This window comes from Phocoena sinus, chromosome 21 (genome assembly GCF_008692025.1).
Source record: "Phocoena sinus isolate mPhoSin1 chromosome 21, mPhoSin1.pri, whole genome shotgun sequence".
Lineage (NCBI taxonomy): Eukaryota > Metazoa > Chordata > Mammalia > Artiodactyla > Phocoenidae > Phocoena > Phocoena sinus.
In genome coordinates this window covers 13844013-13858487 of record NC_045783.1, presented here as the reverse complement: position 1 = coordinate 13858487, position 14475 = coordinate 13844013, and the positions used below count along the sequence as shown (strand labels likewise).

At 42.3% G+C, this 14475-nt stretch overlaps 1 protein-coding gene and 1 non-coding gene across 2 annotated transcripts in view; both read left to right on the top strand.

Annotated features, from left to right (window-relative positions):
• LRP2BP (LRP2 binding protein) overlaps positions 1 to 14475 on the top strand; it is a 42092-nt gene that overhangs the window by 733 nt on the left and 26884 nt on the right. The window contains exons 2-3 of the mRNA XM_032618404.1: positions 115 to 227; positions 3098 to 3211. Coding sequence (XP_032474295.1) covers positions 115 to 227; positions 3098 to 3211 — 227 coding nt within the window. The remainder of the gene's footprint in view (positions 1 to 114; positions 228 to 3097; positions 3212 to 14475) is intronic.
• On the top strand, positions 6757 to 6859 carry LOC116746910. The gene has a single exon (XR_004347915.1). It is a non-coding gene; the product is annotated as a U6 spliceosomal RNA (small nuclear RNA).

Here is a 14475-nt window from a genome sequence, read left to right as displayed (position 1 = left end):
ACTAGGAGAGAAGCTAGTACAGTGTCAGATGAATTCTATTTAATTTATTACTTTAAGAGAGAAAATTCATATTTTATGGATAAAGATGGAATTCTTTACTTTTTAAAAAATCAGATCATTACAGCCATGCTGGTTTGGTGGAAAAGGCATTGCACCTCTTGAAGGAAAGAATAAGAAGAGGGGATACTCTGGCATATTTCCTACTAGGTCAACTGTATTTTGAAGAGGTATCATTTTTTGTTGATTTGTTTTCATATAAAGCTGCTGTTAGATCTTCATACCAAAATTTCCTATAGAGTTCCTTACATTGTTAAACCAGGGAAATTCTGTCAAATTCCATAGATTATAGTTGTGGATTTAAGTATGATAAATTGGTCCCAGCTTATGGAGATATTCAACCTTTCTCCATAAAAGTCATTCTAATTAATGTCATTTATAGGAGTCATTTTGGTATGAAATCCATTTTCACATGATAAATTAAAAATCTAATTTTTATATTTTGCCCGATATATTCAACATCATTTAAAAAAATTTTCATTTTATTAACAATGAAAAATCCTGATTCTTATCTAGTACTTAAAGGCAGCTTTATATGTTCCTATATGGAGTAAGGAGGGGATTTCCCTCTTTATCCACATTATGCTGAGGTTTGCAAAATAGGTCTAGGAGGACCTATGCAAACTATCACTCCAACTTCAGCAATATAGCTTCAGTTGTTCATTGAACCCCAAGGGAAGATGTGAAAAGGGACCAGCTGTCCCCAACCCCTCACTATCCATTGAATGTTTGGGCAGCTGTTCAACTATATCCCACTTTCTTATCTTTTGATGGCTCCTTCATTCATTCTGGCAACAAATATTTGTTGAGGACTCATAATGCACCTGTCACTGTGAGGATCACGTAGCACAATGGTTCAGAGAATGATCTTTCAGCTCTGGGCATAGGTTCCAATACGGTTCTGTTGCTTGTTAACTGTAACCTTGGGCACATATGCTTAACCTCTTGGTGCCTCAGTTTCCTCATCTATAAAAGGGGGTAATAATATGTATTTCATAGAGCTATTATGAAGGTATATTAATTGTAAAAATACTAACAGGGCCTGGCACCTAGTAAGTGCTTTATAAGTATTTGCTACTATTATGCTAGGTACTAGCTATACAGTAATGAGGGAGTTAGAATGGTCCCCATTTCATAGAGCTTACAGTCTAGAGAAAGAAATTAAATTAATATATAATTAAAAATAAGTTAAAATACTATGAAAGCAATTAACTGGGTACTCTGAGAGAGAATAACTTAGGGATAGGGCGGAAATACCTGTTGTTGAAACTAAAACTTGAAGAAAAGGCAACAGTTAATGCAAACAGCCACAGGGAAGTGCATTCCAGGTAGAAGGGAGAACAAATGCAACGTTTCTGAGATGAGGAAGAGTTTGGTGAGCTCTAGGAATTAAGAGACCAATGTCATGGTCAGCAAGGCAGAGAATGACTCTAGATAAGCCTTGCTTAAAATGTAGTGAGAAGCCATTGAAGTGTTTTGAGACTGTGATGAATGGATTGGAAGGGGAGCATAGGACCAAGACAAGTTTAGGGGAAATTTATACTAGTTGGGTCAAGAGAGGATGGTGATCTGGACCCAGCAGTGGAGCTGGGTCCTGGATTTATTTTGGAGATACAAGTAATGGCATCATGGACTGAAAAATAGAGAAGTGGGGAGGAGTGAGTTTTGAGGGAACCATCAGGAGGCCAGTTTTTGGACATTTTATGTTTGAGATTCCCCTCAGTCATCCAAGTATACATGTTTCAAAGTAGAAACTACATGTAAGACTCTAGATCTCAAAGGAGAAGTCTGAGTTGAAAGTATATATCTGAGATTTTCCAGCATGTATATGGTATTTAAAATCATGAAAAACTAAAAGGACTTCCTTTCTCTTCCTCTGTATAGAGTATTCTAAGTTTTCCAGCCCTCTTATATGTTGGCCAAACACTAGCCAGAAAGGAGAATGAATCTTTACAACTCAGTCATTTACTCATTGTTGTATGTTCTTTAAGATAAATATTTGTTAGCATTTTGGTACAGTTTTTATTAATTTTATCAGTTTGTTGATTAATTACAGTTTATGAAAAGAGAAATTCAATTTTTTCTGTGTTTTCCAAAAGTTGCTTTTCTCTGGCCTGCTCTTCCTAGTAATGACCTTCCAACTCAGAGACTCTCTTTCCACTGTTACAAATGATTTATTCTTTAGCGTAAGGCATTTTCCATGGTGGATTAAGACATAAGCCCCATTTTTTTTTTTTTTTTTTTTTTTTATGAGATACGCGGGCCTCTCACTGTTGTGGCCTCTCCCGTTGTAGAGCACAGGCTCTGGACGTGCAGGCTCAGCAGCCATGGCCCACGGGCCCAGCCGCTCCGCGGCATGTGGGATCTTCCCGGACCGGGGCACGAACCCGCGTCCCCTGCATCGGCAGGCGGACTCTCCAGGAAAGCCCAAGCCCCATTTTTGTTCCTTACACTTCAGCGTATTTGTTATTATATCCTATAACGCTGAGGAGCCTTAAATGAATGACATATAACACGTAGGTTTTTATAGGAAGTATGGGAGAAAGATAATTTTGGAGAATCACATTTGTTTTTCTGTGTCTTCTCCCTAGCTAGAAAATGGCAAAACTGGAAGAGCCATATCATAGTGGATATTTAGTAGTAGCGGATATCCTGATGTTCATCTTTAATCAGAGTCTTTGGCCCCATCTCTGAAGTTTCTCAGACTCCAGGAGTAGTGGGTGATATGGCAGGCTGGAATGAGCAGAGGGCTAGGCTATCATTTAGACAGCGGTTTGGCAACAGCCAAGAGTAAGAGTGAAAGCCAAAGAGAGTCTGACCCAGGTTCCTCCTGGTCAGTTCCCTCAGTTGCCATATTTAGGTTTATTTTATTGATTTTATAGTGTGTTGATTGTTGTCAATAGCTTACTTGCAAATTCCATAAATTTGTTGCTGTCTTGTTTTATTTGGTGCTGCTAGCTAGAGTTAGGTGGGAATTAAGTATTTGGGATTACTTTAAGGTAATAATGAAAATAATTCAGTATTTCCTGGGAGCTTACAGGGATGGTATGAAGAAGCATTAGAACAGTTCGAAGAAATCAAGGAAAAGGATCATCAGGCAACTTACCAGCTAGGAGTGATGTATTATGATGGCCTGGGGATGACTGCAGACGCTGTAAGTTATTGTTTTGTTCACAGTGTTTAAGATTTCATTGTTTATGGATTATTTGATATATTTAAAATTATATTTTAATGATATATTTCTTACTTATATTTAAATAATTATCTGTCATTTCAGCATTTAAAGGATAGCAGTAGTCATTTTTACATTTACGTGAAAAACAAATTTCTTTTTGCCCCTCTCCTTGCTACTATTAGCCGTCAATAACATTTTTGCTTTAAAATGTTTTCCTTTGTTTTTAAAAGTTACTTCAAAGCTACATGGGGCTTCCCTGGTGGCGCAGTGGTTGAGCGTCCGCCTGCCGATGCAGGGGACACGGGTTCGTGCCCCGGTTCAGGAAGATCCCACATGCCGCGGAGTGGCTAGGCCCGTGAGCCATGGCCGCTGAGCCTGTGCGTCCGGAGCCTGTGCTCCGCAACGGGAGAGGCCACAACAGTGAGAGGCCTGCGTACCACAAAAAAAAAAAAAAAAAAAAAAAAAAAGCTACATGAACATGGAGAAAAGTTAGAAAATAAGCAAAAATAATATCACTCCAAATTTTACTATCAAATATGAACTTTGTTATTAGAGTATATTCTTCCATGTATTGCCCTATGCAAAAAAAAAAGATAAGCTGAAACCAGAATGTGTTCATTAGACAGTCACACTTGCTATGAAACTTCTTAAGTCTCTCTCTAGAATGCGAATTTTTTTGAAAAATTGGTTTTTATACTTATTCGTGCTTTCTAACTCAATGGTCCCCTATTTCTATTTAAATGGTATCATGACTGCACCACCACCCAAGTTATAGGATTATTTAACATGGAATTTAGAAATAGGTCCTTGGAAAATGGTAATAACAGTAGGATAATATTCATCACTACATCTTTTTAAAACTTTTAAACAATCTAACCAGAAAGAATTTACATAAACAAAAAGAATCAATAATTTGAGTTTACCAAAGATATAATAATAATACCAGTGAAAAATATTGGCTGCACAAAAATGAAGCGGAAAGCAATAAAATGCTTAATTTCTGACAGGGCCTAACCAGAAGAAATACAATAGAAATTAGATGACAATTGAACTCTAGTCTCAAAAAGTTAAGAAAACACATTTTGTCAATCAAACATGGGAAGACTGGGGAACAAATTGCAATGAAACAACTTAAACTTGTGAAAACAAATCTTTAAAAATTTTACTTTCCAAAAATAGAATTTATACTGAATACATCTACCAAAACTAATACATATTCCCTAATACCATTTAATACCCAGTTTATATTCAAAATTCTCAAATTGTCCCAAAGTAGTCTTTCAAGCCAGCATTCAGTCAGAGACCACCCAATGCATTGAGTTGTAATATCTACACATTTCTTTAATCTAGATTAATTCTCTCTCCTGCCTTTTTTCATAATACTGACTTTATTAGAAGTGACACTTATATGGTACTTATGCAGAAAAATGTCTTCCTTTGTAATTCATACTGAAATATTTAGGGGTGAAGTGTCCTGATATTTTCATATCGGCATATAACTTGAAACAAGTCACCAAAAAAGACAGATGAAGCAAATATAGCAAAATGTTATTACTGACAATCTATGTGGTAGTTATGCAAATTTTTTTTTTTTTTTTTGCGGTACGCAGGCCTCTCACTGCTGTGGCCTCTCCTGCTGCGGAGCACAGGCTCCGGATGTGCAGGCTCAGCGGCCATGGCTCACGGGCCCAGCCGCTCCGTGGCATGTGGGATCTTCCCGGACTGGGGCACGAACCCGTGTCCCCTGCATCAGCAGGCGGACTCTCAACCACTGCGCCACCAGAGAAGCCCTATGCAAATTTTTATGTAATATTCTTTCTACTTTTCTGTATGCCATTCTTAGATCTTCTGTATTCTCAGCCTTTTTCTCAGACTACTTCCTTCACTTCCTTGCCTTATCAGAAACTTGGTTGTCCCACAAGCAGCCCTCTTTAGAGGAGGGCTCTCCTTACAACCTCCCAAAGTACCATAGTGCTCAAAGTTAGAGCTGGTATTATTTTCATTTCCCAATTCACTTTCTAGCTATTATTTCTCCTCCACCTCAGGTACAAAGTGTACCTACTTTGAAGTTCATACCAACTCCTTGCTTTCCTAGTTCTATCAATTTCCTGGTTGTTGGGAATTTTCTAATGTTAACCTGAAGACTTTGGCTCTGGGATTACATTTTCCTCCCTGTGTCATTCCACCATTTTATCTGATACTTGAATAAAGAACTGAGCAGCAAGAAGGAGCAACGTATAGGTCTAGGTGAATCACATTCCAGGCAGAGGAAATAGCTAGCGTTCAGGCCTGAGGAAGGATGGTACAGCTGGAATACAGTCAAAACAGTGAAACAGGGACCAAACCACATGGAACTTGGCAAACTATGGCCAAATGGATTGTATTCTCAATGCAGTGTGAAGACACCAAAAGGGAGTGCAATTAATATGATTAACATTTTTAAAGATCATTTTGTCTGTTGTGTGGAGATTGGATTGAATGGAGGCAAGAGTAGAAGCAGGAAGTCCAGTGAGGAAGCCAGTGCAGTAGTTCAGATAAAAGAGCAGCTTTAACTGAAATTATAGTGGTGGGAATAGAGAAAAGTGGACAGATCTAGGATGTGCTCTTAAGAGGATACAGGACTTTCTGATGGATTGGGAGAGGGGCAGAGATAAGGGGAGGAATCAAGGATGATTCCTACTTTTTGTCTTGAGTGGATGATGTTGCCATTTAATAACTATGGGGTGACTGAGGGAGAAGCACGTTTGGCGTACAGGAGGAAAAGCGAAACATTTATGTTTGAATGTTTCATTTGAAGTACCTGTTAAGACACCTAAGTAGAGATGTCAGGTAGAGAGTCTGGAGCTCAACGGTGCCATCAGGACTAGAGAAATCAGTGGGGGGCTATCTGTGGAGCAGTGGGAGTTACAGCACCAGCTTGGATAAGATTGCTGAATGAGTATCATAGACAAGAGCCACAGGTCAAGGCCAGGGACTGGAAGCCCTCCAGTATTTCATGGTCATAACGGAAAGAATAGCTAGCCAGCAAAGGAGAAATGAGAAGGAGAAGACAGGGAGGACAGAGGAAAATGAGGACTGTGTGGTGATCTGAAAGTCAAACGATGAAATTGTTTCATCTGTCTCAAATTCTGCTGAGAGGTGAGTAGAATGAAAACTGAGCACTTACTATCAGACATACTAAGATGAATTTCACTGGAGATCTTGACAAAACCATTTCAGTGGGACCAAGGTCATAAGGGACCAAGATTGGAGTGGGTGGAGGAGACATATGGATGTAAGGAAGTGGAGATAAGCACTGAGCTTTGTTATAAAGTAGAACAAATATATGTGCAATAACTGGGAGGGATCATGGGATCAAGGGAGAGTTTTCTCCCAGATCAAAGATATTACAGTATTATTTGTAAGTTGACACACAAGATCTGGTAGAGAGGAAAAAATTGATGATGAATCAGGTAAACTGATAGATTTGGTGTTTCTTTCAATTCTTTCTGTTTTCTCAGTGAAATAAAAGACAAGCCATGTGTTTGCTGTGGCAGCATGTATCCTAAAATTCTAACAATTCAGAGAAAATAAGCATAGCCCCTGTGCAAAGATGACACACAACTCCATGAACTTTTCCATATTTTTTATAAAAATATTTAAAAAGTTGAAGCCATAAGCTGAGACTGAGGAGAGGGAGCGAGGGGACAGCAGAAGTCTGAAGAGAAAGGAAAAGGTTTGAAGTAGTATCTTCTCTTCCAGATAAGTGGGAGAGATCATTGATGAGACAAACTGATAGTATTGCTTGTGAGGGGAGAGCTCGCTCTGAAATTTGAAGTCACAAATTGTAGGAAGGACCTGTCAGCATGGTTATGTTTTTCTCCAGCCATGTTCAGTGGTTTAAGTACAGCAGAGTAGCTGGAGAAATAAGATATCTGCCACATGAGTGAGTGTCATGGAGGGAAAGAGGGACAAAGGAATGAGTACAGTGACAGATACAGAACAAGCTGATGTGGGAAGAACACGAAGGTGTAGAAAGACCAGGAAAACTGGTAGATTCGACGGGTTGGCATATGGCAACTCCAAAATAGAATGGCTTGAATGTAATTACATATGGAGGCCAGTGGAGCAAAAAAGAAGATGGCCTCTGTAGGTCTGTTCAGTTAACCCAAGGTAAAGGGGCAAAGAGCAAATTCTTTTAATGTTTATCATTTTATTAATTTACCGAGTTCTTGACACTAATTTGGTCCAGAGTCTGGTGGAAACAAATATGCTTTGTGTGGTAGGTTTGAAATATCTTGAAAGTTACATGTTATAAACCCCAAAATATTGATACAAAACCACATTATGTTTGCTTTAGTCATATATCTTTTGAAAGAAATTGAAAAGAAAAAATACATACACAGGTATGTATATATGTGCCTGGGTATCCTTTTATATTGGTACATATTTACCATTTCTGAGGCTTTACATTCCTCCCTATCAATCAATCGGCGTTGCCATCTGGCACCATATTCCTTTTCCGTTCAACCTGAAGAATTTCCTTTAAAGAGCATTTCTTGTAAGTATGCAGGTAATGAGTTATCTCCAATTTTATAATTACCTGAAAATGTCTTCACTCTGCCTTCATTTTTGATGAATTGTTTTGCTGGTTGAGTTTCTCCTTTCCTCACTTTAAAAATGCCATTGTAGTGCTTCCCTGGTGGGGCAGTGGTTGGGAGTCCGCCTGCCGATGCAGGAGACACGGGTTCGTGCCCCAGTCCGGGAAGATCCCACATGGCACGGAGCGGCTGGGCCCGTGAGCTATGGCCTCTGAGCCTGCGCGTCTGGAGCCTGTGCTCCGCAGAGGGAGAGGCCACAACAGTGAGAGGCCCGCGAACTGCGCAAAAAAAAAAAAAAAAATGCCATTGTAAACTCTTCTAGCTTCTCACAAGAAGTCAGTCTCTGATTGTATTATGTTCCCTGTATATGTGTCCTTTTTCTCTGGCTGCTTGCAGGATTTCTATGGATTTCAGCAGTTTGACTATGATGCATGCCTAGGAGAGGGTTTTTGTTTATCCTGTCTGGGGTTCATTGAACTTCAATGATCCCTTTCAGTTGCAGTTCTCAAGAGTCATTCCTCTTCCAGTTTGTGTTTGCTTTGATAAACTTTCCAGTGCCTTTAATAACTTTTTTAAAAATTAATTAATTTATTTTTGGCTGCGTTGGGTCTTTGTTGCTGCTTGTAGGCTTTCTCTCGTTGTGGAGAGCAGGGGCTACCCTTATGGTGCAGTGCCCGGGCTTCTCACTGCGGTGGCTTCTCTTGTTGCGGAGCATGGGCTCTAGGCACGCGGGCTTCGGTAGTTGTGGCTCGCAGGCTCTTGAGCACAGGCTCAGTAGTTGTGGCGCACGGGCTTAGTTGCTCCGCAGCACGTGGGATCCTCCCAGACCAGGGCTCGAACCCGTGTTCCCTGCCTTGGCAGGCGTATTCTTAACCACTGTGCCATCAGGGAAGTCCCTCCCAGTGCCTTTAGAAAGTTGTTCTTTATGTTTGGTCCTGATTTAATCACTGCTATCTGTGGGAGGATTTACACGAACACTTCACTCTACTACCATTATACTGTAAGTTCTCTCTTACTAACCAGTTGGGGGAAAAAATGGTAGACACCTACCTCACACACTCACAGAAGTAAATCCACATGATCTGGGACTCGGTAAAACACCTTTATTTTCTCATCTATTACTGTGTTGTTTAGCCAGCAACAGCACTTTGAGAGACTAGTGAGGAGTAAAAGTTAGAATGCAGTGTATACAAATGTACTTGACTGTCAAATATTATTTTCCTCTTTGGAGTGATTTTTGAAGGTTTTGAAACTGGGTTAAATCCACTTCACCTGCCTTCACTAATCAAAGTCGTTTTAAGACTCATGTGTCCTCCAAGCTGCACTTGCATAAACAATAAGATGTTTGCCTGAGTTGTTTTCTGGGAACTTGGAGCCAGTGGCATCTAGTTTGAGCTGAGCTGGTTAAGACTAGATAGGACCGTCGACTCTCCAGCTGGGCATCCACAGGCATCCATTGCTTCATGATGTTTTGAACGTGCAGAGGCCTGCATCTTAGTTACACCTGCGCAGAGAGAAGATTACCCGCCAATTCCCACATCTTTTCCCAATCACCTTTCGCCACGCCCCGCACGCTCCCTGTGCCTCGGACCGCCCTGCTGTTTTTTATTCCTTATCCCATAAATACCCCGAGCTGCCTGCTTGCTGGAGGCTGGGTTGAGATTTGTTCTCTCGTCTTCCGGTTTGGCTGCCTCTTTTTGCTGCAAACCTCGGTGTCTCCGCGTTTGGCTTGCCGTGCGTCTGGCAAGACAGATCTGGTTCGGTAACACGTGGTGAGCCAGCCAAGAGGTGAGTCCAGGCGAACCTTTGGCCCACGGCTCGTCGGCCCCTTGCAGGCACTGAGGACCGGTGGGCCAGCCCAAGCAGCTCCCTGGCGTGTCCGTTCCCAGACTGACCCTGGGTTTTCAGGGAGGCACTGCTGACCTTCCGTGCTTAGTTTCGTCTTGTAGGCAAGGAGAGGAAATGGAGCAGGACCCTATGGTGCTTCCCCTCCATGCCCTCTGCCTGTCTTCTGTCTGTAGAAAAACTTTAGTCAAAGAATAAATTCAGAGAAGTGAGAAAGTACAGAAGCAAAGGAAAACAAGACCAAGTAATAATAGTTTAGTCAGTGAATGAAGTCGGGGACCATTAGTCCCTCCTCATAGGGCTATAGATAATATTCTGGGCTGTATCCTTTGAGCTGTTTTATAGATACTGAAACCCCCACTGGGTGAAAGAAATTAACTACATGATGACCAGGCTGTGTAGCCATGACATAAGCTGCCACAGTTATGAGAACTGGCTTCAAAGAAATGAGAACAAACCGATCCTGGAACTGAAGACTAACTGTACCTAAAACAATGAAGATGGCGCTGACCAGACCACCACGTGACCAATTTCAAGGTGACTGTCGGAGCTGACTGGGCTGTTTCTGCATGTAGCCCCCTCCCTTCGCCTAAACACCCCTGAAACTCCCCTTTAAAAGTGCCTGCCCAGGGCTTCCCTGGGGGCACAGTGGTTGAGAGTCCGCCTGCCAATGCAGAGGACACGGGTTCGTGCCCCGGTCCGGGAAGATCCCACATGCCACGGAGCGGCTGGGCCTGTGAGCCGTGGCCGCTGAGCCTGCGCGTCTGGAGCCTGTGCTCTGCAACGGGAGAGGCCACAACAGTGAGAGGCCCGCGAACCGTGCAAAAAAAAAAAAGTGCTTGCCCTCTGATTTGTCAGTGAGGCATCAGTCTCTGAACGTAAGTCCGCCATTCTCCCCGTTGCCGGCCTCAGAAATAAAGCAGACTTTCCACTAGCCTTGCCTCTTGAATATTGGTTTTTGAGTGGCGAGCAGCTAGACCCGTCTTTCAGTAACATTTTTGGGGTTTGGGGCTTTTGGATTTGGAACATGTTTTTAGGGGAAACCTCGTTAAAGAAATGCACTTGTGCCTAGATTGTCTTTGGAACCCTGAAGGATCATGGGTTAGAGGCCCACCTGATGGGATTTTGGCAGACAATATAAAAGGTTACTGCTGCTGAGGTACTCTGTACCTGAGTTTACGGCCCAGGGCTCTGGATTTTGGTTTTGTTTTTGTTTTGTTTGTCCATGTCTGTCTATGTCTGATTGTCTTAATTGTTAGGAATTGGCTACCGGAGGTTGAGCTTCTTGGCGACTGTAGCAAGGACCCTAAGATTTTGTTGCTGCACCCACCTGGGAACAAAGCTCCTTCAAAATGGGCAATGTTAATTCAGTTCCCTCTTGCAGCCCTCTAGGCCACGTTCTCCAAAATTGGGAGACTTTCTGTTATGAATCCATGGAAAAATAAAAGATGGTTATTTTTTGTAACACTAAGTGACCATAATATTCTCTAGACTCTGGAGCACAATGGCCTGAAAATGGATCCTTAAATTACAATAAAACTTTGCAAGTAGATTTATTTTGTAAACAGGAATAAAAACGGGATGAAATACCTTATGTACAGTCTCTTACGTTCTTGTATCAGAATAAACCTGTGTAGAGTAGATGTAAGGTAATGGTCCAACAGGAAGGAAAGGCACAGACACCTGTTTTGCTGGATTCTAATGAGAAGGAGGGTGATTTGCGGGCTGAGTGGCCGCTCGGACGCTCCCCTCCACCCTTACAGGGTGCTGCTGCCGCTCCTTCACTGTCAGTATTTGAGCCTCAGGCTCTCGGGCCCCTGTGCCCTCCACCCCAGTCTCTGAGGGTTGAGAAACAGGAATGGCCTCCCCTCTCATTACCTGCCAGGGTGTGCAGCTTGGCCAGGGTGCTACCCAAGTGCGGATAGGGCAATATCCCTTAAGGCAAGTCCCCACGGGGGCTGTGAATGCTGAGACTGGGCAGCTGATGGGATGGATCTGGGTCCACTTCCCTGTCCGCTTTGGATTTATTTAATTGGAAGAATAATATGCCAACTTATACAGATGACTCGAGAATGGAAAACCTTCATTGATTTTTGGTTTTTTTTTTTTTTTTTTTTTGCAACCTACAACCTAACCTGGGCAGATGTTCAAAATTTATTAAACACCCTCCTCACTTCAGAAGAGCATAGGATGGTGCTGGATAAAGCTCGAGACGAGGCAGATCTGCTTCATGCAGAAACCCCTGGCAACCCGGTGAGGGCTGCTGCATGCAGGGCTACACCAAAAGCAGATCCTGATGGGATGTGAACGCTGGAGACAGGCCCGAACTTTACTGAGATTGCGTTCTTGCAGGATTGCAAAGAGGGATGCCAAAACAAGCCTTAATAAAGTACAGGAGGTAAAACAGACCAAATGAGGATCCTTCAGAATTTCCAGAAAGGGTCTTTAAAGCCTATAGGCAACGTACAAAGAGAACTTATAAAAGTCAGAGTGACCAGTTTTGGTCAGAGCGCACCCAGTGTACAGAAGAAACTGCCAAAGATGGAAGGGCCTTTAGGAATACCTATGTCTTGACTTGTTGAAACTGCCTTTAACGTTTCTAATGGCAGAGACCAGGTTCAGGAGAAAAGGGAACAATGGAGAATGAAAGAGCCTGCTCTGCGGGCGGCTACCTTAACACCGGGAAGAGCTGGATGGAATCAAGGACTCTCACAAGGGACTCGGCAAAAGCTTCCGCTCAAACGGGCCCCCAATAGCTGGACCCTGCCAGTGTGCATATTGCAAACAGGAGGGACGCTGGAAAAGAGGGTCCCATCCTAAGTAAGCCTCTTGAAGGTAAACAGCTGGCACATCGGATGCCCGAGCTGAGAATGACAGTGACCAAGAATGCCAGGCCCTAGGGGTTCCTTTAAATCTTGTGAAGTCCATCATTTCCCAAGCGGAGCCCTGGATGACTATGACCGTGGGAAATTAACTTGGATTTTGATTGATATTGGGCCATTTACTCAGTTTTAAATACCTGGCTTTCTAAGCTTCCTTCTAAAACTATGTTAGTAACTGGGGTGTCCAAAGAAACCTTGAAAATGCCTTTTTTTTCCAGCTGCTAAACTGTCAGTTGGGGAAAACGCATCTGAAGCATACCTTCGTATACGTGCCTGAATGCCCCATTCCCCTTCTGAGACGAGATTTACTAACTAAATATCAGGGTTACCTTTGCCCCTGAGTGGACAGACATTAAAGTACCACCAGAGCAGGCTTGCGCATTGCAGGCTTTATTACTCCAATCCCCAAAAGAACAGCCTGCAACTGTTCCAGAAGAGATTTGCAAAGAGGAATCCGAAGACCTGGGCAGACGGGAGGCTGGGAATAGCAAGGAGCTAGGCCTATACAGCTTAGGATACCACCTGAGGTCAGCTTGTACACGATTTAAGAACAATTAGATTGTAAAAGAGACTACTCCAGTAGTCCCTAACCCATATTCTCTGCTCACTAATCTGTCCAGACATTGTTGGTTTACTGTATTAGAGTTGAAAGATGCCTTTTCTTGCATATCCTTGTTTTAAATCCCAAGAGTTATTTGCTTTCAAATGGGAAGATCTAGGTACTAAGAATTAAACAACAGTACTGCTGGACAGTACTTCCTCAGGGATTTAAAACTCTACCCGCGATGTTTGGAGAAATCCTGGCAAAAGATTTGAGGGACCCGCAACTAAATGAGGGAGCCCTGCTCCAGGACGTAGTTGATGCTGGTTACCAGTAAAACAAAGGACACCTGAGACCAGAATATGGTTGTTTTTTTGGGTTTTTTTTTCAGAATATGGTTTTGATTTCAACCTTTTTGGTTGAACAGGTCTATCAGGTATCCAAGAAAAAGCACAGAGTTCTCAATCCCTCTGTTAAATATTTGGGTTTTGAACTCTCACAAGGACAGAGACTTGCCCTCTAATGGAAGGGAAGCTCTAGCTAGGGCTGCAGCTCCCACCAAGAGATAATTGCAGGAATTTCTGGGAATGGCTGGGTTCTGCCGTATTTGGGTCCCCAACTTTGGACTCATAGCAAAACCCATTTAGGAAGCTCTTAAAGGAGACAATGAACATCTAGACTGAAATCATGGAGGATAAACATCCTGAAGACCAGCTCCATCTTCGCGGGTTGGGACCTTATGAGGAATGCACCGAAAAAGGGAGAAAGCACGTTGCGGGAGGAATACCGCAGTGGTTCCAACCCTGACGCTGACTTTCCCGAGTGGGCAAGCAAACCCCCAGAAAAAAGCCACGGGAAAGAAATTAAGGTGAGTGGGATTGCTGCAGTAGTGGCTTTGAAAAGTAAAATTTAGAAAGCAATTTAAATAATTTGCTAGTAACCAGATTGATTGTTTTCTTTTGTTCTGCCTTCTCTTTGTTTCGAACCTCCCAGGCTTGGACAATTCAGTGATTAGGATTTTTCAATCTTTGGCAAAAGTAGGTAATTTCTCTAGCTTTTGGATATGTCATCTAAAACCTTCTGTATTTGATCATGCTGACCCCTTGGTTGTGCCTGTCGTTAATTTTTGACCATCCCTAACTTCACTGTGACTTCAGGTGTGAACATATCAAATTAGGCTAATCAACAAAATGTCCTGTCATGTTTTTTTCTTGAATAAGCCAAAATTTGGTCTCCTCGTGTCCTCAGAATAAAAAACAACCAAAAAACAAACTACAAAAAAATCCCTGGCACCTACCCTTGTTAGGGTTCTATTTGGTGAGGATATTGTAGAAACCACACTTAATTCTCCCAGCCTATGTTCCTTCGATGCTATCTGTTTCAGTCAAAGGTGAT